General features: G+C 29.2%; 2 protein-coding genes across 5 annotated transcripts in view; one reads left to right on the forward strand and one right to left on the reverse strand.

The window, feature by feature from the left end:
- The window catches only part of LOC117167053 (out at first protein), a 64,879-nt gene that overhangs the window by 20,294 nt on the left and 18,739 nt on the right, over positions 1-25,846 (forward strand). Inside the window, exons 4-5 of one of the 4 annotated variants that reach the window (XM_033351640.1) lie at positions 670-858; positions 19,386-19,728. In XM_033351640.1, coding sequence (XP_033207531.1) covers positions 670-858; positions 19,386-19,474 — 278 coding nt within the window. In that variant the 3' untranslated portion in view covers positions 19,475-19,728. Of the gene's footprint in view, positions 1-669; positions 1,072-19,385; positions 19,729-25,846 lie in introns of those variants that run through there. The other 3 variants (XM_033351649.1, XM_033351659.1, XM_033351635.1) reach the window with 3 other exon arrangements.
- The window catches only part of LOC117167045 (putative transcription factor SOX-15), a 98,177-nt gene continuing 83,381 nt past the window's right edge, over positions 11,051-25,846 (reverse strand). The window contains exons 5-9 of the mRNA XM_033351623.1: positions 20,742-20,964; positions 16,788-16,987; positions 16,490-16,692; positions 15,956-16,247; positions 11,051-12,637 (exon numbers count right to left, since the gene is read on the reverse strand). Coding sequence (XP_033207514.1) covers positions 12,072-12,637; positions 15,956-16,247; positions 16,490-16,692; positions 16,788-16,987; positions 20,742-20,964 — 1,484 coding nt within the window. The 3' untranslated portion in view covers positions 11,051-12,071. The remainder of the gene's footprint in view (positions 12,638-15,955; positions 16,248-16,489; positions 16,693-16,787; positions 16,988-20,741; positions 20,965-25,846) is intronic.

The raw sequence follows: 25,846 nt of genomic DNA on the forward strand, positions 1-25,846 counted from the left end.
TGGAAGCGGGTGCAATTTTTCAGATTAGCACCCGCTCCCGGCGAAATCCTGCGGTTGTCCTTATGACAAATTTTTAATTATATATATATATATATATAAATTAATTTAATCATCGTTTGTATAATTTAAAAGAATGAAATTTTAAGATAAATTCTTAATAATTATTACTTTAACATTGAATAAGCAAATTACAAATTTATTATTAAAAATAACAGCTATTATTGAAAGTGAAAATAAAAAGATACCAAATGAAATAATTAATGTTTTTAGCTTAAAATTAATTAAAATGATATCATTAAAAACATTTTAAATTAATTGATTGATTTTTTAATTTAGAGCATTGAAAATGATAACTTGGATTTCTATTTTTGGAACCGAATGCATTTATTTTTAAATTATTTAGTCAAAAAGTGTTGAAAATGTTCCATTTAACACGTGTAGATTATTGAGCATTTGAATAAAAAATTTTTGAATGAAAAAAATGTTAAAATTCAGTTGTAAAAGTTTAAAATTCAAGAGTTCCACTTTGTGCGCTTTAATTTAATTGAAAACATATTTCAGCATTAGAGTTTAATTTTTTTAATTTCATTGACCGTGAAAAAAATGTGTAAACCGGAAATTATTTTCTTTGCTTGAAACGGCCACCCTGAATGCGTTTCTTTATTTCAGGATCATCTGAAGTAGCCTTAAATGCAGCAGTCCAAAGTTTTTCCTCCACCCGTCCAGACTCGAACGACACCAAAATTTACCTAATATCAAAATGTTCAGACACCTCCAATCTTTGGGCGCCCTGTACGTGTTCCCTGGAACTCTGCATTGGTTGGTATCCCTGTGGTCTGAAATTTTGCAAAGGAAAAGGTGAGAATAAAAAATCAAGCAACCTGTACCGATGCGGTATAAAAACTTGCAAAAAGTGCTTCATTTTCTCCTACCACTCGAGAATGAAACAAAATTGTCTCTGGGACGAATGACGACACCTCAGGATTTACTAAATTCACCCATTTCTACCTTTTCTAGTTCTTTTCATACTCTGAATTTCGTAGTTAGTCGTACGAACCAAAAAAAAAAAAATCCTAAAAATCACGTGAAAAAAACCGGGCTTGTAGGTCTTTGATTTCCGAGATTTATAATTTTGCTCTCTACTTTCATCGGAATGCGAAAAGTTAATAACTACCGTGTGTCCAATTTATTTATCATTTTTGCATTTAGGGACTGTCCGACATTCCTTGCCGCGTTTACTAAATCATTCCAATTTTTTTTCTAGTCCTTTTCTTGTTTTCTCTATCTTTGAAAGTTTTCTGTAGGTTGAAGAGGGAAACTTTTTGTAATTATAATGAGGATTCATAAAAAGACTGTCACATTTCTGTCCAATAAGGAATCATCCATAAACTACGTTAACACTTTAGGGGGGGGGGGGGGGAAAAGTATATATGGTAACGTTTTTAGAACGTTTCCAGATGAGGATTGTTTTTGGTGGAAAATAATCTTTTTTTATTTAAATATTCTTCTTTTTTTTTTTGGTTGAAACTTTAACTTTTTCATTGAGAAATCTTCAATTTAATTAAAAATTCGTCTTTTTTTGGCCGTAAATTAATCTTTTTATTTCAGAATAAATCTTATTTAGTTGAAACTTTAACTTTATTGTTGAGAACTCTTGAGGTTTGATCAAAATTTGTCTTTTTCTTGTAGTAAATTAATCTTATTGTTTATAAATTCTAGAAATGTATCGAAAATTAGTCTTTTTTCGTAGCAATTTATTATTATTTTTTTTTGTTCAAAAATTAATCTTTTTCATTAAAAGTTTAAAAACTAGGTTTTAAAATTGAACTACTTTCTTTTTTAAAAATTTAAATTATCTTTATTTCTTAAAAGTTTGACTGGTTTAGAATTTTCCATAAAATTAACGAATTCTAAATTAAAAAGTTGAATTTTCAACAGACAAATAAGAATTTTGAAACAAAAACATGGATTTACTACCATAGAAGACGATTTTTTAAATAAAATTCAAGAATTATTATGCAAAAAAGTTGAATTTTTAAGAAAGAAAAAATTAATTTTTTCAAGTTTTAAGAAAGTAGTTTAACTTTAAAACCTAGTTGTTAAATTTCTAACCGAAAAGATCAACTTGTTATCAGAAAGATTATTTTAGTACCAAACAAGAAGAATTTTCCATAAAATTCAAGAATTCTTAATGAGCAAATTAAATTTTCATCTAAAAAAACCAATTTTTAAACAAAAAGATTAATTTACTAGCCAAACAGACGAATTTTAAACAACACTGAAGAATTCTTAACCAAAAAGTTGAATTCAACAAGGTTTTACAGCTGAACTGCTTTCTTAAAAAAAATTCTTTCTTAATAATTCAACTGTTTGGTTGAGAATTCTTGAATTTAAAAAAAAAACTCGTGTTTTCTGGTAGTAAATTCATTTTTTTTTAAAATGTTTTCTTTTTTCGTTAAAAACTCAACTTTTTGGTTCAGAATTCTTAAATTTGATTAAAATTGCGTCTTTTTTGGTAGTAAATTAATCTTTTTTTTTTAAATTCAACTTTTTGTTTAAGAATCCTCGAATGTTATTGAAAATTCTCAACCAAAAAAGTTCAATTTAAAAAAAAAAAAGAAAATTTTTTAACTTTAATAAAGTAGTTCAACTTTAAAACCGAGTTGTTGAATTTCTATTTAGAATTATGAATTTTTGAACAAAAATATTAAATTACTAACAAAAAAGACGAATTTTTAATAAATTTCAAGAATTTTTAAACAATAAGTTTAATTTACTACAAAAAAAAAATTTTTTCACAAAGTTCAAGAATTCTGAACCAAAAAGTTGAATTTTTAACTGAAATAGAAGATTTTTTAATAAAATTGAAGATATCTCAACCAAAAATTTAAATTTTTAACTAAAAAGAAAGAATTTTTTAACAATAAAATTAATTTAATACCAAAAAAGACAAATTTTCAATAAAATTCAAAAATTCTCAAACAAAAAGTTCAATCTTTAAGAAAGAAAAAAATGTTTGGTTTTATTTTTTAAGAAAGTAGTTTAACTTTAAAACCTAGTTGTTATATTTCTAATTAAAAAGATGCTTTTGTACGAGTATACAAAAAGATTATTTCAGTACCAAAAGAGACAAATTTTTAATAAAATTCAAGAATTCTCAATCGAAAAGTTGAATTTTCAACTAAAAAAGATGATATTTAAAACAAAAAGAATAATTTACTGCCCAAAAAGACGAATTTTTAAAAAAATTGAGGAATTTCGAATCAGAGTTGAATTTTTAACTAAAAAAGATTAAACTAAAGAAACTAAAAAAGAGTTTTTAAACAAAAAAATTAATTTACTACCTAAAAAGACGAATTTTTAAACAAATTCAACAGTTATCAAATCAAAAACTTGAAGTTTCAAATAAAAAAGATGAATTTAAAAAAAACGACTTTACAGTTGAACAACTTTCAAAATTATTTATTATTATTAATTTCTTTATTTCTTAAAAATTCAACTTTTTGGTGGAGAATTCAAGTGAAAAGTTGTCTTTTCTGGTAATAAATTAATCTTTTTGTTTCAAAATTATTTTTTTTTAGTTGAAATTCATCTTTTTGGTTTAAAATCCGTTTTTTTCAATAGAAAATTAATCTTTTAATTTAAAATTCATCTTTTTGTTAAACATTAAAAACTAGATTTTAAAGTTGAACTACTTTCTTAAAAATTAATTTTTTATTTGACGATTCAAAATTTTTGTTGAAATTTTCTTTTTTTTTTGTTGAAAAATTGTTTCGGTAATTAAAAATGGATCTTTCTCAAGTAAGAATTCAACTTTTTGTTAAAATTGACCTATTTTGTTAAAAATAATTTTTTTTTAAATTAATTTCCTCTAGTTGGAAATTCAACTTTTGATTCAGAGTTCTTGTATTTTATTGGCAATTCGTATTTTTTTATATAAAATTAACTTTTTTACCAAAACTTCATATTTTTGATACCTATCTTAGTTTAAAAATTCAATAATACCCGGATTAACTGAAACCTAAAATAATTCAATTACGGACATTTTAATACTTACTTTAAAAATCCCTTTTTTATTTGAATTGTTGATTTATTACCGAATATTATAATTTTAACACTATAAATACCAAAAAACAGTCTAAACGTAAAATCGGCTTCTATATAAAGGCTAAGTTACTTTGGGGTTGTGGGGGGGGGGTCAAAAATCGGCAAAAATTGATAATATAGTTTATGGATGATCCCTAAGAAAAGAAGCTAATCTGCATTCCCTTTAAATATTCTCTAATAGCGATTCCAGGGTTTAGTAACTACGGTCATGGAATAGAAGTAACAAAAATGCAAACGAGTCAATACGTGTTTATCTAGTTGGGGTTTAAGAATTGAGAAGCATTCGACTGCAATTCTCCATCTGGTGCCAAAAATCAGAATTAGAAAGAATAGATAGAATTTTGAAGATGCATTTAATTTCTTTATTATTTATCACATTATTTTTACGATTTTTTGTGCTGAGTTTAAAGTAATTATTGCATACTAAAAATAAGGCTTTATCAGAAACAGATTTTTCCAGATGGAATTTACATCTTATACAGCTTTTCTAACCAAAAAAAAATTAAAACAAAATTATTGTACTATTTGTTGTAAATTGCAACACATTGTAAGCTCTAATGAACTTTTTTCGAAGAAAAAATTAACTGAAATTAAATTTTAATTAATTTTTCGGACTTTTTAGATATCTAAAAAATCTAACTTTTAGGTTAGACTTTTCAGATAATAAATATATATTATTCATATTCTTGGCAAAATTGTTTTTTTTTTTTTAATTTCATTTTTAGATCTAAATTCTATATGAAACGTTTTGTTTTGGACAAAGACTTATTTTTAATATTCAATCATGATTTTAAACTTCACAAAACAATAGTATATTCTTTCTAGTTTGGATTTTCGGCACCAGATGGCGAAATGGTCGACCGCCATTCAGAATAGAAGTTGAGTGTTTTTTACACAATTATCGCACACAGAGCAATTATTTCAATTAATTTCTTAGAAAAACTATTATTATATTATTATTTTGTACTTATTAACATTAATTTATGCACATAGAAGTGCATGTATGTTTGTTAAAAAAATTAATTTAAATTAACTTTTTTTTCGTGATAGAAAAAAAATACTCTTTCCTGTAAATACTCTAAATCTGCTTAACTCGCTCTGTGTGCACAATAAAGTGTCAGAATATTAATTTTTGAATATGCCATCAGTTAAAAATTTGAAAATTAGTATTCTTGATAAATTGTATATAACATATAAATGTATATACACCCAAAAAATCAACTTTTGTATCCAATTTTCGTAGATTTATATCGAATAATTGGTTTTAATGAATGTACAAATTTTCTTTCTTCAATTTATTTCTTTCGATCGAGGGTTTAACCACTATTGAATTCGGGTGTACATCTGATTCAGAATTATCTTGAATTCTTTTGAATTTCCCGAAACTTCTGAATTTCCGTTTAACGTTTTTTTTTTAATCCCCTTGTATTCTCTTGAATTATTTTTTACTCTCTTGAATTTTTTTGAATTTCTTTGGATTATTTTGTATTCCTTCGAATTATTTGATACTCTTATGGATTATTTTGAACTCCCTTAAATGATTTCGAATCCTTTCCAATTTCCTTCCATTTTTTTTTCGAATTTTTCCGAAATCTTTTTTATGAAGGGAAGAAAGTAAGGTATATACGGAAAAATTCTTTAATCGTTAAATAATTCTTTAAATTTTCTTAAATAATTATAAATTCCATTTAATTCTTTTGAATTCCCCTAAACTGTTCTAAATTTGCCTTCATCTTTTATTTAAATTCCCTTGTATTCACTTGAATTCTTCGATACTCTCTTGGATTTTTTGAATTGCCTTGAATTTCTTCTAATTTTTTTTTCAAATTTCCCTAGATTTTTTCGAATTGTTTTGAATAAATAGAATAAAAATGGCTATATACGGAAAAAAATCTTCTTTCCTATATTCTTTTGAATTCCTTTGGATTATTTTGAATTCCCTTGAATTATTTCGAATCCTTACCAATTTCCTTCGATCTTTTTTTTTCTAATTTTCTAGAACTTTTTCGAATAAATGGAATAAAGTAAGCTTTATGAGTAAAAAATCTTTTATCGTTTAATAATTCTTTGAATTTTCTGAAATAATTCTAAATTCCATTCAGTTCTTTGGAATTTCCCTAAACTGTTCTGAATTTTCCTTCATCTTTTATTTTAATTTCATTGTATTCCCTTGAATTATTTCGAATCTGTTCCAAATTCCTTCAATTTTTTTTGTCGAATTTTTTAGAACTTTTTTGAACGAAGGGAGAAAAATAAGCTATATAGGAAAAAATTCTTTTATCATTTAATAATTCCTCGAATTTTCTGAAATAATTCTAAATTGCATTCAATTCTTTTGAATTCCTCTAAACTGTTCTGAATTTTCCTTTGTCTTTTATTTTAATTTCCTTGTATTCTCTTGAATTCTTTAATACTCTTTTTAATCATTTTGAATTCCCTTGAATTATTTCAAATCCATTCCAATTTCCCGCGATTTCTTTTTCGAATTTTTCAGAACTTTTTTGAATCAAGGAAAGAAAGTAAGGTATATACGGAAAAATTCTTTAATCGTTAAATAACTCTTTGAATTTTATTAAATAATTATAAATTCCATTCAATTATTTGGAATTCCCCTAAACTGTTCTAAATTTTCCTTTGTCTTTTATTTTAATTTTCTTGTATTCTGTTGAAATCTTTGATACTCTCTTGGATTATTTTGAATTCCCTTGACTTTCTTCTAATTTTTTTCAAAGTTCCTTAGATTTTTTCGAAATGTTTTTAATAAATGGAATGAAAAAAGCTATATACGGAAAAAATTATTTATTCCTGTATTCTTTTGAGTTTCTTTGGATTATTTTGAATTCCCTTGAATTATTTCGAATCCTTACCAATTTCCTTCGATTTTTTTCGTATTTTCTCGAACTTTTTTGAATAAATGGAATGAAATAAGCTTTATGAGGAAAAATTCTTCAATAGTCAAATAATTCTCAATTTTATTCAATTCTTTTAAATTACCCTTAACTGTTCTCAATTTTCCTTTATCTATTATTTTAATTCCCTTGTATTCTTTTGAATTTGTTGATACTCTTTTGGATTCTTTTGAATTTCTACGCATTATTTTGAATTCCCTTGAATTGTTTTGAATCCTTACCAATTTCCTTCGATTTTTATCGCATTTTCTAGAATTTTTTTTGAATAAATGGAATAAAATAAGCTTTATAGAGAAAAATGATTTAGTGTTCAAATAATTCTTTGAATTTTCTGAAATAATTATAAATTCCATTTAATTGTTTTGAATTCCCCTAAACTGTTCTGAGTTTTTCTTCATCTTTTATTTCAATTCCCATGTATTCTCTTGAATTCTTCGATACTCTCTTGGATTATTTTGAATTTCCTTGAATTTCTTCTGATTGTTTTAAAATTTCCTCAGATTTTTTCAACTTGTTTTGAATAAATGGAATAAAAAAAGCTATATACGGAAAAATTCTTATTTCCTATCTCAATTATTTGATTTTCTTAAAATATTTCCGAATTACCTTAAATTCGGTTGAATTCTCCCAAACGTTTTACGAATTCCCTTAAATTCCTTTATACACTATTTAATTATTTTGAATTTTCTTCAATTTGTTCTAATTCTTTCGAATTTTCTTCGATTTTTTTTTCAACTTTTCTAGAACTTTTTTGAATAAATTGAATAAAATAGCTATACACGGAGAAATCATTATTTCATTTAGTAATTCTTTTTATTCTGCCAGAAATGCCTTCGAATTACCTTAAATTCATTTGAGTTCCCCTAAACTATTCTGAATTGTCTTGAACTTTCTTAAGATTCCCTAGTATTCTCTTGAACTCTTCTGTACTCTTGAATTTTTTAAGTCCCTTGTAGGATTTCGAATTTCCTGTAATTCTTCGGAATTTCCGTAAATTCTTTTGAATTTCCACAACTTGTTATCAATTTTTGTAAACTTTTAAAAAAAATTCCTGGTATTCTCTTGGAGTTTTTTTATGCTGTCGTTTATTCATTCATTTATTAATTGTTTTAGTTCCCTGAAATACTTTTGAATCATTTTGATTTCTTTTCAAGTCCCCTAAACTGTTGTAAATTATTTTAATATTTTTAAATTCTCTTGTATCCTCTAGATTTTTTTTGTATCCTCTGGCATTTTTTTAATTCCCTTGAATTTGTTCTAATTCTTTGGAAATTCCTTAAATTTTTCAAAATTTCTAGAGAATTTTTGAACAAATGAAATAAAATAAGCTATATACGGAAAAATCTTTTTTTAATTCTTTGAATTTTATGAAATAATTCCGTATTCCCCTGAATTCCTTTGAATTAATTTTCCTAAAATATTCTGAATATTCTTGAACTATTTTCAAATTCTCTTGAATTCTTCTGTACTATCTTGGATGTTTTTGCATTCACTTAGATTTATTTGAATTCTCTTGAGCTATTCTGAATTTCCTTAAATTCTTTTAATTCCTTTAAACTATCCTGAATTTTCTTTCACTTTTTTTTTATTTCCTTGTTTTCGTCAAATTTTTTAATACTCTATTAATTCTTTAAATTCTCTTGAATTCTTTTATACTCTCTTAAATTGCTTTGAATTCGCATGGATTGTTTCGAATTTCCTTGAATTCTTCTAAATTTACTTGAATTCTTTTGAGTAAATGGAATAAAATAAGCTGTATACGGAAAAATTCTTTAATCTTAAAATGATTCCTTGAATGATCTGAAATAATTCTAAATTCCATTCAATTATTTTAAATTCCCCTAAACTGTTCTAAATTTTTCTTGAACTTTTTTTTAATTCCCTTGTATTCTCTTGAAATATTTTGTACTCTCTTGGATTGTTTTGAATTTCTTTAGATTTTTTCGAATTCCCATGAATTCTTTGATGCTCTCTTGGATTCTTTTGAATTTCTTTGGATTATTTTGAATCCCCTTGAATTATTTATAATCCTTTCCAATTTCCTTCGTTTTTTTATAATTATCTAACACTTTTTTTATAAATGGAATAAAATAAGTTATATAAAGGGAAAATTCTTTAATCGTTAAATACTTCTTTAAATTTTCTGAAATAATTATACATTCCATTCAATTCTTTTGAATTCCCCTGGACTGTTCTGAATTTTCCTTCATCTTTTTTTAAATTTTCTTTTATTCTCTTGAATTCTTTGATAATCTCTTGGATTGTTTTGAATTCCCTTGAGTTTCTACTAGTTTTTTTTTTAATTTCCTTAGATTTTTTCGCCTTGTTTTGGATAAATGGAATAAAAAAGCCTATGTACGGAAAACTTCTTATTTTCTGTGTTAATTAATTGAATTCCTTTAAATGCTTTCGAATTGCGTTAAATTCGGTTGAATTCTCCTAAATTGTTTTGCATTTTTTGGAATTTTTTTTTAAATCACTTGTATTCTCTTAAATTATTTTGTACTTTCTTGGATTATTTAGAATTTCTTTTGATTCTTTTTAATTCCCTTAAATTTGTTCTAATTCTTTCGATTTTTCTAGAACTTTCATGAATACATTGAATAAAATAAGCCATATGAGGAAAAATTCTTTAATGTTTTAATAATTCTTTGGATTTTCTGAAATAATTCCGAGTTCTTTTGAATTCCGCTAAACTGTTCTAAATTTTCCTTTATCTTTTTTAAGATTGCCTTGTATTCTCTTAAATTTTCTGATACTCTCTTGGATTCTCTTGATGTCAATTCTTTCAATTTCCTGAAATACTTCCGAATTACTGTTAATTCTTTTTAATTCCCCTAAACATTTCTGAATTTCTTGATTTTTTTTTGTTAAATTATCTTGTATTCTCATGAATTTGTTTTACGCTCTTAAGATTCTTTTGAATTTCCTTGGGTTGTTTCGGATTCCCTGAAATTCTTCTGAATTTCTGTGAATGCCTTTGAATTTTCGCGAATACCTTTGAATATTCCTAAACTATTCTGAATATTCTTGAACTTTTTTGAAATTCCATTGGATTCTCTTCATTTCTTCTGTACTCTTGAATTGTTTTGATTTTTTCTCATGTTTTTGAATTCCTTTGAATTCTTCTGAGTTCCCTTCAGTTCTTCTGAATTACATTGAATTCTTTTGAATTCCTGCAAACTTTTCTGAATTTTGTTGACTTTTTAAAAAATATCTTATATTTTCTTAAATTCTTTTGTACTCCATTGAATTACTTGTTTCGAATTCCCTTGAATTCTTTTGAATTACTGTAAACTTTTTTGAATTTTCTTGACTTTTTTTAAATATCTTATATTTTTTAAATTCTTTTGTACTCACTTGGTTTACTTGTTTTGAATTTTCTTGACTTCTTTTGAATTACCTTGAATTCTTTTGAATTCCTGTAAAATTTTCTGAATCTTCTTGAATTTAAAAAAAATGTGATATTTTCTTCAATTCTTTTGTACTCTATTAAATTACTTGTTTCGAATTCCCTTGAATTCTTCTTAATTCCCTTGAGTTCTTCTGAATTATATTGAATTCTTTTGAATTCCTGTAGACTTCTGAATTTTCTTGCCTTTTTTTTAAATATCTTATATTTTCTTAAATTCTTTTGTACTCTATTGGATTACTTGTTTTTAATTTTCTTGAGTCCTTCTGAATTAACTTGAATTCTTTTAAGTAAATGGAATAAAATCAACTATGTACAAAAGAATTCTTCGATCCTCTGTGATTTCTTTTGAATTCCTTTGACTTCATTTTAATTAACAAACACTCTGACGAATTCCTTTGCCGTCTCTAGTTTCCTGATGAATTTCCTTGTATTTTGTAGACTTCCCTTCAGTTGTTTTTAGTTCTTTGAATTTCTGTAATCAGGCGTACATCAAAATTACTCGCGGTTAACCACTCGATCATCATAAAATATATTAATTTCAAAATAATCAATGTATATACGTATTCAAAGGTAATTCTACATTTTTTCTCTCTATTTATCATCTTGTTATCAGGAAGAAAGGATTTTTAAAATGAAAAATGAAAGGAACAAGGGCTTACTAAAAATGAGAGGAAACCTCTCCTCTTTATTGTCGCTCCTAGTTCGTAACCATAACTTTAAAATATTATTTACGCTTTACATACGATGTTGTAACTTATATACACATATTTTTTTATAAGTATTTAATAAAAATAAAGTACGCGATACGCAGTCGTCTTTTCTTTCGTGAACGCACCCAGTCTTAAAAAAAGGGACAGATTCGAAAAAAGGAGTCGAAATTGCTGAATTGCTGAATTCCTGCAATTTCTCTTACAATCTTATCGTTTCTAAATTTTCTATCTAGAGAAACAGCGGCTTCCTTTTTCCATAATTTGTGTTTTTATTCCTGTATTACTTTTCTATTAATATTAAGTACGATGATCAAAAAGACCTTCATTCAGAGGCTGATTGGTCGAAATCGAAGAGCAGAAAGTGCAGATCAGTCCATCGATCGAGATCATTTTTATTAACAACTACATGCCTGCTGGATGAACCTGAACGCGTAACTCTAGAGTGTAGGTGTAGTTAAGAAAAAAATTAAGGCGTTACTGCCGCACTTAGCTTGCTACGAGTCTCTATTTGTACACTAATTTGAACGACGCTCAATTTTTCCAACAATGAAGAACAACTTGATAAAATTGCATAATTTTCGCGACTGCCGGTAAAGAAGTTTTACCAACTGTAGGTAAGGACAATTTCTGGTTTACCGGCCGCCGATAGATGCACTCTCTTCTTTTCGGACTGTCGGTAAATATGATTTCCGTTTAATGTAAACGCTGATAAGGCAGTATCAGCTTTATCGACAGTCGATAAAGAAATTTCCTCAATCATATATTACCAAAAAATCAAAATCGTTTTGTTTCTGTAACTAGTTTACTGTAATTGCATCTCCCTTGTAGAAAAATATCCGAAAAATTCGGGACAAAGTTTATCAGCAAGGAGTATCCCGAAAGTCAGAAAATTTTCGATATTCTCTTTTCTGAGATTAGAATAAAAATATCCTAACTACTGTAACAAGTTTTTCGAACATCTGCCAAAATCACGCTAAAATCGTCATCAGCTTTAGACACGTGTTCTATATTCTGGGTTTGTTGTTGCTGTTGTTGTTGTTGCTGTTGTTGTTGGTGCTGTTGTTGTTGTTGTTGGTGCTCCTGATATTTAGAGGCATCCAAGGCCTGATGATACTGCTGTTCCATGTGACTGATTCCAACACTGGAACACTGACTCTCTTTGTTTTGTTCGTCTATAATACACTGAGAGTTCGATAGATCCAGTTGAGTCTGCTGTGGGGAATAATAACGCAAATCACTTGCGTAGTTGTGATTGCTGTCAAGGAGATTTTGAGCAGAAAGGCTCGAATGGCCAACTGATGAGGGGTGGGAGTATTTGAAATATTTTTCTAATTGGAGGGCATGTTCTTGTTCTTCATCGTGGAGACTTGTCTCCATATGAGACATTTGTTGTTGTTGCTGCTGTTGTTGCTGTTGCTGCTGCTGCTGCTGATGTTGAGCTGATGTGCTCTCTTGGTACTCTTGGTGATGTTGGAGTTGATATCTATGTGAAACCCCTGTTGAGTAAAATAATTAAATTTTCAGTTAAAAACACTCGAGTCGTTGTGGACTGCCCGGCGGAAGTGATAAATTCATATGATGAAACTTGAAGCGGTTTTTATTTGAACTCTTTTATCATAAAATGTTTATGAAAGGGAGAAGGTGAAAAGGGAAGGAGGAAGAGACAATAATGAAAGGTGAGAATGGAGAAGAGATTGGTAAAGGGAAATGGTGAAAGAAGGAAAGGAAAATTGAAATGGGTGAAAAATGAAACGCTATAAATGGTAATAAATAAATAAATGAAAACGCTATAGAGGAAGGGGGAAAAGGTACAGAGAAGGGGATAATGAGAAAGGGAAAAAGGTGAAAAGATATAGGAAAAAGAAGAAAATGGTCAAAGGAAAGACAAAAAGGGGGAGAGAAAATGAGAAAGGGGAAAAGAGACAAATAAAAGAGGGAAATAGGAAAAAGGGAAACTGGAGAAAGGATGCAAGACAATGACAAAATGTAAAGGGGAATGGGGAAAATGAAAATGGAACGATAAAATGAGAAAGTAAGATAGGGAAAGGTAAAATAAACGGGGAAATTGGAAACAAAAAAGAGGAAAATGAAAAAGGGGAAATGGGTAAAAGGTGAAAAAGGGGACGGAAAAGGGTAAAAAAGTGAGTAAGGAAATGGAGAAAAGAGGAAAGGAAATTGGGAAATGGAAAAAGCTTAACAGGGAAAGGAAATTGAAATGGGGAAAAGGGAAGGAGAAAATTAGAAAGAGTGAAAAGGTGAAAAAAGGAGAAAGAAAATGGCGAAAGGGGAAGGCAAAAGTTAAAGAGGAATGGTGAAAATGAAAAGGGAAGGATCAAATGAGAAAGGTGTGGGGGGAAGAAAAAATGGGGAAAGGGTGAAAAGGGTAAGGAAAAACGTAAAGAGAATGGGGAAAGTGCAAAGGGAAGGATGAAATGAGAAAGGTGAACGGGAGAAAGGTAAAAAAGTGAATAAGGAAAAGGAGAAAGGAAAAGAGGAAAAAAGGGAAAGGGGAAAAGCTGAAAGAAGGAAAAAAGGGGAAAATGGGAAATAAAAAGGGTAAAAAGAGAGGATGAAACAGGGAAAGGCAACCGGTAAAAAGGAAAAAAAGGGGAGGATAGAATGAGATAGTGTGAAAAGAGAAAGGGAAAAGGAAGAAATTTATTAAGGGAAAAGGGGAAGGGAGAAGAGGAAAAAAGGAGGAAAAGAGAAAAATAAAAGGGAACGGGAAAATGGAGAAAGGGCAAAGAAAAAGGAAACGGTAAAGGGGAATATGAAAAGATAACGGTAAAAAGGGAAAGAGCATAAGGAGAAAATGATGAAGGGAAAGGGGGGGAAATATAATAAGGGACAAAAGTGGTCAAGGGAACGTAGAAATGAAGAAAGGCGGAAAGGAAAAGGAGAAATGGCTAAGGGTGAAAAGAGGAATGGGGAGGATGAAAACTAGAGGATACAATAAGAAAGGTGAAAAGCTAAATAGGAAAATAGGGGGCCCAGAAATGATTAAAAGGGGAAAGAACCGGGAATGGGGAAAAGGGAAGAAGAGAATGGGAAAGAGTGAAAAGGGTGAACGGAAAAGAGAAAAATAAAATAGAAAAATGGAGAGGGGGAAAAGGGAAATGGTAAGAGAAAAATAAAATTTGAAAGGGGGAAATGGGAAATAATAAGGATAACAGGAAAGGGCAATGGAGAAAGGAAAAGAGAGAATGAGAAAGGGGAAAGGGTGAAAAGGAAAAAAGAAGAAATTGAAAAAGCGAGAAGGGAAAGGGAGAAACAGACAAAAAAGGGAAAATGGGAAAGAGAAAAGGGAACGGAAAAATGGAGAAAGGCTAATATAAAAAGGGAAGGAGAAAAGGGTGAAAAGGGAAAGGGGATAAAGAGAAAATGGCAAAGGAAAAAGAGGAAGAGAAAAATAAAAGGTTAAAATAGGAATGATAAAAGGATAGCGAGGAAATGGAGGAAAGCAAAATAGGAAAGGGTGAAGAGTGGAATGAAAGCAGTAAATGGAAAAAGGGAAAAGAAAAAGGGGCATAGGAGATAATGGGAAAGGCGAAAACGCAAAAAGAAACAGGGAAATGTGAAAAGAGAACAATAAAGGGGAAAGTGGGAAAGAGAAAAATGGTAAAGGGCGCAGAAAAATGGTGAAGGGCGGAAAGGAAAAGGAGAAATGGGAAACGGTAAAAAGATTAATAGGGAAATGGGGGAATGGAAAATGGTTAAAATGGGGAGGAAATGGAAATGGGGAAAAGAGAAAGGGAAGGGGAAAATGGTAATGGGTGAAAAGGATAAACCGGAAAGTAAAAAAATAAAAGATCAACATAGAGAAGGGAGAAAGGCGAAAAGGGAAATCGGAACAGAGAAAAATATAAGGGGAAAGGGAAAAATGGGAAATAAAAAGGGTAACGGGAGAGGGAAATGGAGAGACTGAGAATATAAAAAGGGAAGGAGGAAAGGTTAAAAAGGGGAAGGGGACAAGGTGAAAATGGTAAAGGGAAAAGGAAAAGAGCAAAATAAAAGGAGGAAATAGGAAAGAGAAAAAGATAACGGGGAAATGCAGAAAAGGGAAAAATGAGAAAGGGTGAAAAGGGAAATGGGGAAAAGAAAAAGGGAAGGTAAAAATGAAAAAGGGTCAAAAGGGGCATAGAAGAGAATAAGAAAGGCGAAAAGGCAAAAAGAAACAGTGATATAGGATAAGAGAACAATAAAAGGGGAAGGGCGAAAATGGGAAAGAGAAAAATGATAAAGGGAAGATGGAAATGGTGAGAGGCGAAAAGGAAAAGAAGAAATGGGAAAGGGTGGAAGGCAAGTGAAACGGTAATGGGGAATGAGGAAAAGGAAAGGGGACAGGTTGAAAAGGTAAAAGTGGAAAGGAGAATGGTGAAGGAAAAAATAGAAGGGAAAAATAAGAAAGCAGAAACTGTGAAAAGGGAAATGGGAAAAGGGATAAGGGGGAAAGGAAAATGGCGAAAGGGGAAAGTAAGAGAGAGAGACAGAGAGATTTCTTGATCCAGACCATACCTGGTCGCGTGGTAGCTCGGTCGCCTATTTTTTCCAATATACTCTCGTTCCGAAAGAAGTTTTACTTCAAATTTTATATACAATGCTTAATACTGTCAAGAATCTCAAGGGAAGTGTGAAAGCGAAGAATGGAGAAAAAGAGAGCGACCGTAAGATGGGGGGGGGGGAGAAAACATCAAATGTTTTCACGACAAAAGTAATTAGGGAGGGCAATCAAGTTTGTCTGAAGAGCCCCCTTTAAAATTTGGGGCAGATTTCCAGCAGTTTCGTGACAGAAATTGAAGAGAAGAAAAAATTACCTGAACAACCTTCGCTGACCCGATGTCCCATATTCTGTTGTCTATTGCACTGGACCGAGTTGTATCCGCTCTCAACGCCCGATTGCATGGAATAGCTCGATTTTGCAGATGGAGCTGTATTGTAGTGAAGAGATTGATCGTGAGGCGAAGCAACTGGCGGATAAAATGTCCCAGTCACTGAACCAACGGCTTCAAATCCAGACCGCAATTTGTTGCACGAGACCATCATCCCGTTCGCTATTCCCACAGCCGCTATGCTCGAACTGTGCCTCTCGAAATTCAGATAACTAACCTGCAAAAGAAATTTTTTAATTTAATACAGAATGCAGATGAATCTATATTTACATGGAAACTCAAACTGATTAATACATTTCTATCCCGCCTGGCTGATTTTTTAAAGAAACCATAGTGAATAGAGTTATGGTCTGGAATGTGCGGCATATTTGGTTCGATTCTCGCTGCAGGAACTTTTTTTTCAATTTATATTGCATTAAATAACATGTTTATATTACAAAGAAATGTTTTTCAACGTACCTTCTTGTAAGTTAAGGTATCTGTGTAGCCTCCAGTGCCAGGACAAGATGATATACCCACACTATGTGGGGGATGCATGTGATTCTCGTTCATGAAAGAGTAACGTTTTGTTTGTTCGGAAATATCACTATGTTGCTTAGATGTACGTTCCATCACGTCTCGATCCTGGTCTTGATTTTGGGACGAAGGCATATGTCCATCGGCTAATTTGTCAAAAATTCAAATTTCTTTAAAGTAAACTATTGTTTATTAGAAAGTACTTGCTTTCACGTATTTATTTATTTATTTATTTATTTACCATCGGGTTCAGGACTTGCAACAGGTGTGATGTCAGGTGTGTGGATGATGGGCGTGTAGGGACTCCCATAAATAGAATTAGTTTCAGATTTGTATTCTTGGATGTTCTGCTGTTGCTGTTGCGGATGATACATGGAAGACATTGGGGAGTGCCCTCCCCAAGCCATTTGAGACATTCCTTGATAACTATCCATTTTCGACCTTCAAAAAATAAAACGGAAATTTAAACCGTTTGTATAAAAAAATAATCCATTCGCGCCGACTTCGGGTTAAGAAACAACCTACTTTACCGGCAACATAACTCGATAAAAAAGCCAATAGTTTTAAACATTGGCAACAAAGTGTTCTTTTTGAACTGATGTCGATAAAGACAAATTTTTAATCATTTATCATTTATCATGAAAATCCAAGTTCGAGGTGATTATCTGATTACTGATTACTGATTACGAAGAAAAATCTACTTTGGAAAATTTCACATATTACGTAACATTCAACCCAAAAAAATTACATCATTGGCAATAAAGGCGATACTTATCAAACAAAAATAATAAAAATGGTATATCATTAAAATCCGTTTTGGTTGAAATATTACGTTTTTTCTTGAGAATTCATCCTTTTTGGTTGAACATTAAACTAATTAGTTGAAAGCGGAACTTCTTAATTATTTTAACTTAAAATTTAACTCCTACATGTGTGGCTCAAAATTTATCTTCTTAAGTTTAAAATGCAAATGTTTGGTTGAAAATTAGTTTTTTGTTATTTACAATAAATTTTTTTAGCAATTTTTCGCGAAAATGTAACTTTTTTAAACAAATTTAATCTTCTTAGTTGAAAATTGTACTATTTCGTTTAAAGTTTACTTTGATTTTATTGGCAATTAAGCTTTTTTACGGAAAATTTAATTATTCTATTTTTTGTTGAAATTTTATGTTTTAGCTGAAAATTACTTTATTCATTTAAAATACATCTGTCTTGGTAGAAGAATATTCTCATTAGTTGAAACATCATCTTTTTGGTTAAACATTAATTTCTGCGGTTGAAAATTTAACTATTTTGTTGAAAAATATTTAATTTTCTGGTAGGACATTTAACTACTCGATTTTTTTAGAAATTCATTTCTTTGTTTGAAAAAAAATATTTAGTTGAAAATTACTTTTTTTTACCGAAAATTCATCTTTTGGGTTGAAAATTCATCACTGTGAAAAAAAATTTCTTGGGCGAAAATTCGTTCATTTTTAGTTGTAAGTTAATTTTTCAACTGCAGATGTAAGTATTACATTTTTGCTTGAAATTTTATATCTTTAGTTGAAAATTAAATAATTTTACGAAAAATTCGTTTTTTTTTAATTTACTTTTTAACTGCAAATTGAGCTTTTCTATTTTTTATTTGTAAATTTATCTTTTTTAGTTGAAAATGTATATATTTTATTAAAATCGTATCTTTTTAGCTAGAAAATTCTTTGGGGTCTAAAATTGAATTATTTTGTTAAGAATTTATTTTTTTGGTGGAAAATGTATATATTTTATTGAAACTGTATATTTTTTGGTCGAAAATTCATCTTTTGGGTTTAAAATTGAATTATTTTGTTGAGAATTCATGATTTTGGTTGAAGATTTATTGTTTTAACTGAAACTTTAATCTTCTATTTTTGGTTTTAAAATAATTGTTTTGACAAAAAGAAACTATATTGCTAAAAACTCATTTTTTAGTTGAATATTTATTTTTCTAACATTTTAACTATTCTAATTTCGGTTGAAAATTGAACTTGTGTACATGAAAATTCATGTACTTTGATGAAAGTGGTTCTGTTTTGGTATAAAATTAATTTTTTCCTCCGGAAATTCAACTAAAATAGTTGGTTAAAAGTTTATATTTTTGTTAAAAATTAATCATTTTAGTTAAGAATTCATTTCGTAGGTTCACAATTTTCCTTTTTGATTTAAAAACTCAACTAAAAAGTATTTAAAATGTATTTTTTACTTCTGCCTGTAAAGGAGACTTTTCTTCCTTTACTAATGTAGGTAAAGGAAAGCTTTTAAGCGCTTTGGGACCAGGCCTTAACTTAAAAAGGGAATTCCCTCATTTTAATTTATAATTAATAGAATAACATCTTTGTTATACATCTAGGGCCTACTCCTTTTTTTTAATAAAGTCTATTTTATATAAAAAATTGAAATTAGCCAATTTTTAACTCCGAATAGAGATTTGATTTAAAACAGGAGCGCAAATAACTTTTCTGTTATTAATATAAGAAGAGAAGATTTTTATCAACAATATAAAATTAACCGGTAAAATTGTGGAAATTCGCTGAATATTTTTTCTTTCTTTTTCAACAACAGATGATAAAGAAGGGCATATTTTTATCTGTTGTTAATAAAGCAAATCAGTATCATGTACCACCTACATGTTCATAAAAAATTAGTCGATAAAGAAGAATTCGTTCTAAATACTGTGGATAAATGAAATATTTCTATTTGAACTCATCAGATATAAAAAGCTAAAACATCCTATAATTATAATTTAAAAAAATTGAATTATTCTTACTCAATTTTTCATGTTTTAAATAAATGTGTGATATAGTGGCTCTTTGGTTTGCAGTTCCATATAACCTCATCTATTATTCATCCAAGAAGGATGATTTTGAAGTAAAATACTCAAACGGTATTTTTTTATACGTTGGTAAGTAAAGATCTGGTTTTACCTATTATCGGTAAAGGAGATTACAGTTATAACCACCGTCGATAAAGAAACTAATAATGAAAAATAAGAGCAAAAAATAAATGTTGAATTATTCAAAATGTAGGTTTAGGAAACTTTAAGTCAATCTCTGAGATACAAAAAGTTTATATATATGGCTAAAGAGAATGAATAAACAGAAGCGAATGGATTTCGAGACTAAAAAAACTAGTTGCGATTTACTTTTAGTAATTCTTTATAACTTTAGTCATCCAAGAAGAATGATTTTGTAGCAAAATACTCAAACGGTCTTTTTTTATACGTTGGTAAACAAGTACCTGGTTTTACCAATTATCGGTAAAGCAGATTACTGTTGTAACCACCGTCGATAAAGAAACTAATAATGAAAAATAAAAGCAAAAAATAAATGTTAAAGTATTCAAAATGTAGGTTTAGGAAACTTTAAATCAATCTCTGAGATACAAAAAGTTTATATATATGACTAAAGAGAATGAATAAAATGAAGCCAATGGATTTCGAGACTAAAAAACTAGTTTCGATTTACTTTTAGCAGTTCTTTATAACTTTAGTCATCCAAGAAGGATGATTTTGTTGTAAAATACTCAAACGGTCTTTTTTATACGTTAGTGAACAAGTACCTGGTTTTACCTATTATCGGTAAAGCAGATTACTGTTGTAACGACGGTCGATAAAGAAACTAATAATGAAAAATAAAAGCAAAAAATAAATGTTGAAGTATTCAAAATGTAGGTTGAGGAAACTTTAAATCAATCTCTGAGATACAAAAAGTTTATAGATGGATAAAGAGAATGAATGAAAAGAAGCCAATGGATTTCGAGACTAAAAAAACTAGTTGCGATTTACTTTTAGCAGTTATTTATAACTTCATTCATCCAAGAAGGATAATTTTGTAGTAAAATACTCAAACGGTCTTTTTTTTATACGTTGGTAAAGAAAGAGCTGGTTTTACCTATTGTCGGTAAAGGAGATTACTGTTATAACCACCGTCGATAAAAAAACTACTAATGAAAAATAAAAGCAAAAAAAATGAGGAATTATTCAAAATGTAGGTTTAGGAAACTTTAAACTTTAAATCAATCTCTGAGATACAAAAAGTTTACAGATGCTAAAGAGAATGAATAAAAAGAAGCCAATGGATTTCAAGAATAAAAAAACTAGTTGCGATTTACTTTTAGCAGTTCTTTATAGCCTCATGTATTATTCATCCTCTAAGGAGGATTCTGTGGACGAACTCACATGGAATGATGGATAGCGGCAGTGTTAGGGTTGGCCCTATTTCCAGGGGCGTTTGTCGCCGAGGGGGGCGAAGAGGGGGCACCAGGGGCCCTTTTTGCGTGTTTCCTTCGACGCGGTCTATACTTGTAGTTCGGGTGCTCCTGCATGTGAATCACCCTCAGCCTCTCAGCCTCCTCCACGTAGGGCCTCCTGTCCTGTGGCGTCAAGCCTCGCCACTTCTTTCCTAAAAACAAAAATTTCACAAAATTATTATAAAATTTTCAAATAAAATATTTTCTCTAGTTAAAAAATATTGTATGAAATATCATAGATTTTTGCTCTAATAAAAAGGTGAATTCGATTCTTGAAATCTTGTACAAACATCTTTTAAGTGAAGAAAAACAATTTTTGGATGACGTGAATCGTTTAAGTCCAAGAATAATAAAGCTATACTGTAAACTAAGGCTAAGCGGCGCACCCTTCGTTCTGCATTTCTGAAGGCGATATTGGCTTCTTCCAGGAAAAAATTATAGAGACTCACAACTAATAATTGTGAAAATTCAGTTGTAAAACCTAGGAGAGGCAATATCGCATTTTAAATACAAAATTAAAGGTGCGCCACTTTCACCCACATATGCGCCACTGAGCCCCAGTTTACGGTACCTACAAAAAAAAATTCACAAAAAAGAACAAAAAACTATTGGTGTGAAATTTATTGCATCTTATTTTGAACAATGAAATTTTGCATTGTGTTTTCCTCTGTTTTTGAGTGCCAATTTTGAGGAACGGCGTTACACTGTGTGATTACTACTTAATATCCTAATTTATTAATTTGTTTTCTCTCTTACCATGGAGTCAAGTCCAGTTCCAAAGTATGTAAGAGTAAAGGAAATAAAGAAAATTGTATAATGTACATTTGCATACATATATCAGAAAAATATGCAGGGTTTAGAGTATAATTATTTTGTTAAGATACAATATGAGTTTTTGCGCTCTGCTTTGAATAGAGCGGTATCTCATGGATCACTTAGGAAAATTAGTGGAGGGCAATTAAGAGTGAGTCTATATGATTAAAGGTGAATATAAATATCTCGCTACTGCCGCCGGCAGATGCATTTTCTTGTCCAGTGAACAAGCAATGGTGATTTATGTGAAAGCTGGAGAAATAGATTGAAGAAAATATGAAATTTATTTTGAAGATAAACTCAATATAATAAGGTAAAGCCACAAAAAAATAATTTCGAAAATATGAAATGGATTTATAAGTTAGCATTTCTAAATTAAATACATTTAATTCAAAGCCTTTAAAATTAAAGAATTTTGTAATTTACAGAGCTTTTTGTAATTAAGAATTTTTAATGGAGCGTTCAAAATTTGGAATGAAAAATATTTAAAGATTTAAATTTCCCAAATAACGTTTTTTAAATTGCAATTTCTTTTGTACACAATTTCGTGAAGAACAAATGAAAGGCAAGTGACTTATAAAAAATGCAAGAAGAACGTTAAAAACAAGATCTAAAATTTTTTATTTTTTATTTTAATCGTAAAAAATGACATTAAAAATATATAATAATTAAATTTTTAGAAAAACAACTCGAGCTAGGAAGAAATTGAACGGACAAAAGCTGTTCGTCCAAAAAGAACTATATATTTTTTTTATAAATAATTTGTTGATAGGATACGTAATTTTGGTTTAATTATTTAAAATTAACATTGAACATAAGAAATAATACAGTTTTAGAAAACCGACAGAAGGTATGAAAAAAATGAAAAAAAAACTGTTCACCCAAAAAATATCTAACAATTTTTTAAAATAATTATGTATTGATAGGACAAGCGTGTTTTGTTTAACTCATAAAAAATAACATTAAAAACAAAATTCATTTTTGAAAAAGCGGCATAAAGGTAGGAAAAAAGAAGGAAAAAGACAGGATGCGCAGCTTTGGTTTCAATCATACAAAATAACATTTAAAAAATAAATTAAAAAAAAAATAATGACTAAAAAAATTTAATTTTTAGAAAACCGACACAAGTTACAAAAAAAGTTATTCAATCATAAAATATCTAGAAACTTTTTGTTAATCATTTTTTGATAGGACGCGTATTTTTTGTTTTCGTCGTAAAAAATAACATTAAAAATTAAAAATTATATTTTTGGGAGAACGACACAAGGTACAAAAAAAAAGAATAAAAAAAGTTGTTTAACAAAAAAATTTCTACAAATGTTTTAATAATTATTTTTTGACAGGTCGCGAAGTTTTTGTTTTATTCGTAAAGAATATCATCAAAAATTATTTTTTGTTTAACGGACAAAACATACAATTTTTATTAGCCAACATTTTTCGCCTGTATTATATTTTCAAATTTGTTCAGGACACTTTATTCTAGGAACCGTATTTCTTGTTTAAATAATAAAAAATAACTTTGAAAATAAATTAAATTTATGGAAGAACAACACAAGTTACAACAAAATGTTTAATAATATATATTTTTATTAAATATTATTTATTATTATACCGTTTATTTAATGATAAATCACATATATATTTATTGCAATGACACACTTATTAGGGTTGCTGAGAATAAAGATTGATGCAAAATAAGAAACAAATATTAAAGTTATCATGAAAAATTAAATTTTTGCTTTATTTTGCAATATTTGAATAAGCAGCCCCAGTACGAGGTACCAAAGTAAATATAACATAAATTCAATATAATAGAGTTGAACAGAATGTAGCGAATTTCCCATTTTAGACAAAATCGATTGCGAAGCACGAGATATGTGATGAGAATGTGTTCGTTGAAGCTGAAGGAGCTTTAACAAAAGAGAATTCACAATCCCCAAATTGCAGTTGTCGATGCTTTTACCCTTAATTTTAAGCGCACATTTTTAAAAGGAAAAGTAGTGAATTAACCATTTTTAAAATATAAGAATCATCATCATGTCCTCTCTAGTATTTAAAGAATTTCCCCTACAGTAAAACTAGCTTTGATCATACGAACTTTAAAGGATCACTGCTAAAACCAGACTTTTCAATTGAAATACTAAGAGTTGTATGACAATTTCAAAAACATAAAATTTACTAATTTTAGTTTTAAACTTTCGTATTTAATTCGAAATTTCCTTTCTAGATTATTTATTACATAATTCCCCTTCTCTTTTATCATCTTCATTTCCACGCCCTGCAATTATTTATCTTTGAATTAAAATTATTTTCTCTTCTTATTTCTTTTTATAGAATATTTCTCCTTCATTCTGTTAGTGTTTTTGTGTTTGCCTTCTTTTCCTCATTTTATTTTCCTTGCTTTCACTTTTTTCCATATTTTTGGCATTGCATGTCTCCGATTTACATATAAACTTCGATACAATTGTCTTTTTGTTTATTTCATCCATATACTTTCTTTAATTTCAAATTTTTCTTCCTGTATTTCATCTCCAGTATTACCCATTTATTTCTTTACATTTTACAGCCTTCACATTTCATTTTCTCCATTCACCTTCCTTCTCATTTAATTTTCTTTAAACTGAAATCTCACCTCAGGAAAGAAGAGTCGGTGAAAGTAAGAGGGACATGAAAATGTGGGAGTATAGAGAGGGTGGATATCCAACTCTCTTTCTTTATCATTTCTTTTTTCGAAAGCCCTTTAGGTTAGCATCTCCTTCGTAGTTGAAATATAAAATGAAATATGAAATAATGGTCCGCACTCGCGGCTAACTGAAGGCACGGGCGCACCCATATCTACGCCCCCATGCTATATGCATCTATCTACCTAGCTATACATATATCGACGTACACACAAACACACACACACACACACACACATATATATATATATATATATATATATATATATACAATTCTTGCAGGTGTGTGTTTTGTATTTTCATACATGTTTCTAAAGGTGAGTCAAGTTTTTCTATGTGTGTGTGCATCTAAATGTGTGTATTCGTAAGCACGGTACGAATCCGCCTCGGTTTATACTTTTTTCCCGGTCTTAGGTCTTGAAACATCTTACACGCATGTACACGCTACATCTTACCGTTTACGATATTGCACTGCATTGCACGGATCTACCTAATGAAAGTGAAGAAAGATGTATTTTTATCATTTCTTATTTTTATTACAAATTCTTTGAATCATTTTCTCTTTTTCTATTTATTTTGTTTACATTCTTATTCTCCTTCATTTATCTCAGTACTCATTTATTTTTTCAGTTATATTACATTTTTTTAATTTCTATATTTTATTATTTTTATCTCAATCACTTCGATTTATTTTTGCTCTTTTTTTATTTTTACTTTTTCCTCTCTAGTCTCTTTTTTTGTTTCATTATTTTCACTTCACCATTTCTTCTTCTTTCTTCATCATATCTTTCATCACATGTCCGTTTTATGTATTTTCATTGGTTTCCCTTTTTCCCCGAGATAAGAAACGAAGCCAAATACGATTCAATAAAAAAAAAATGAAAGTAAAAAGACAGAAATATGAAAGAAAGAAAATAAATGATGAAGGAAATAACTAAAAAACTGAGACACATCATGAGAAATGTAGAGGATGAAATGAAAAGTGAGAAATTGCGAGAAAGGAATATAAACCAAAATCTATTCGGCAAAAAAAGAGAAAATAATAAAACTTCAAAAACCGGAGATATGAAAGAAGAGGAAAAAATAATAAAGCAATTAACTACAAATCATGACCACCCCGAGTGAAAATTCTTCGACTTGAATTCGACTTGGTTACGTCTTGAGTTCGTCTCCAAGACATCGATGTCTGGCTGCGTCTCAAAACTGAGTCGAGACATAGGCCTTCGTCTTACTTTTATGGCCACGAGCCTTGTATTGGCTAAGACGACGTTTACTTGACTCAAGACGAGCCTTGCCTTGGCTGAGATTATAGAACCTTTTTTGGCTCATAAATGAGATTAAAGATTGAAAAATTTGTAATTATTAAATTAGTTATTTTTAATTTAAAAATTCAGAATCGGTGGGTCTGAACGAGTATAACACCTAAAAATTGTCTTCAAACAAATAAAAATTGTAACTTTCTAGAAGGATCTCCTAAGCCGTTAGAAATACGCAAAAATAAACAAAATTTTCGGAAGTATAATACAATTAACAATCCGTA

Source organism: Belonocnema kinseyi, chromosome 1 (assembly GCF_010883055.1).
Source record: "Belonocnema kinseyi isolate 2016_QV_RU_SX_M_011 chromosome 1, B_treatae_v1, whole genome shotgun sequence".
Classification (NCBI taxonomy): domain Eukaryota; kingdom Metazoa; phylum Arthropoda; class Insecta; order Hymenoptera; family Cynipidae; genus Belonocnema; species Belonocnema kinseyi.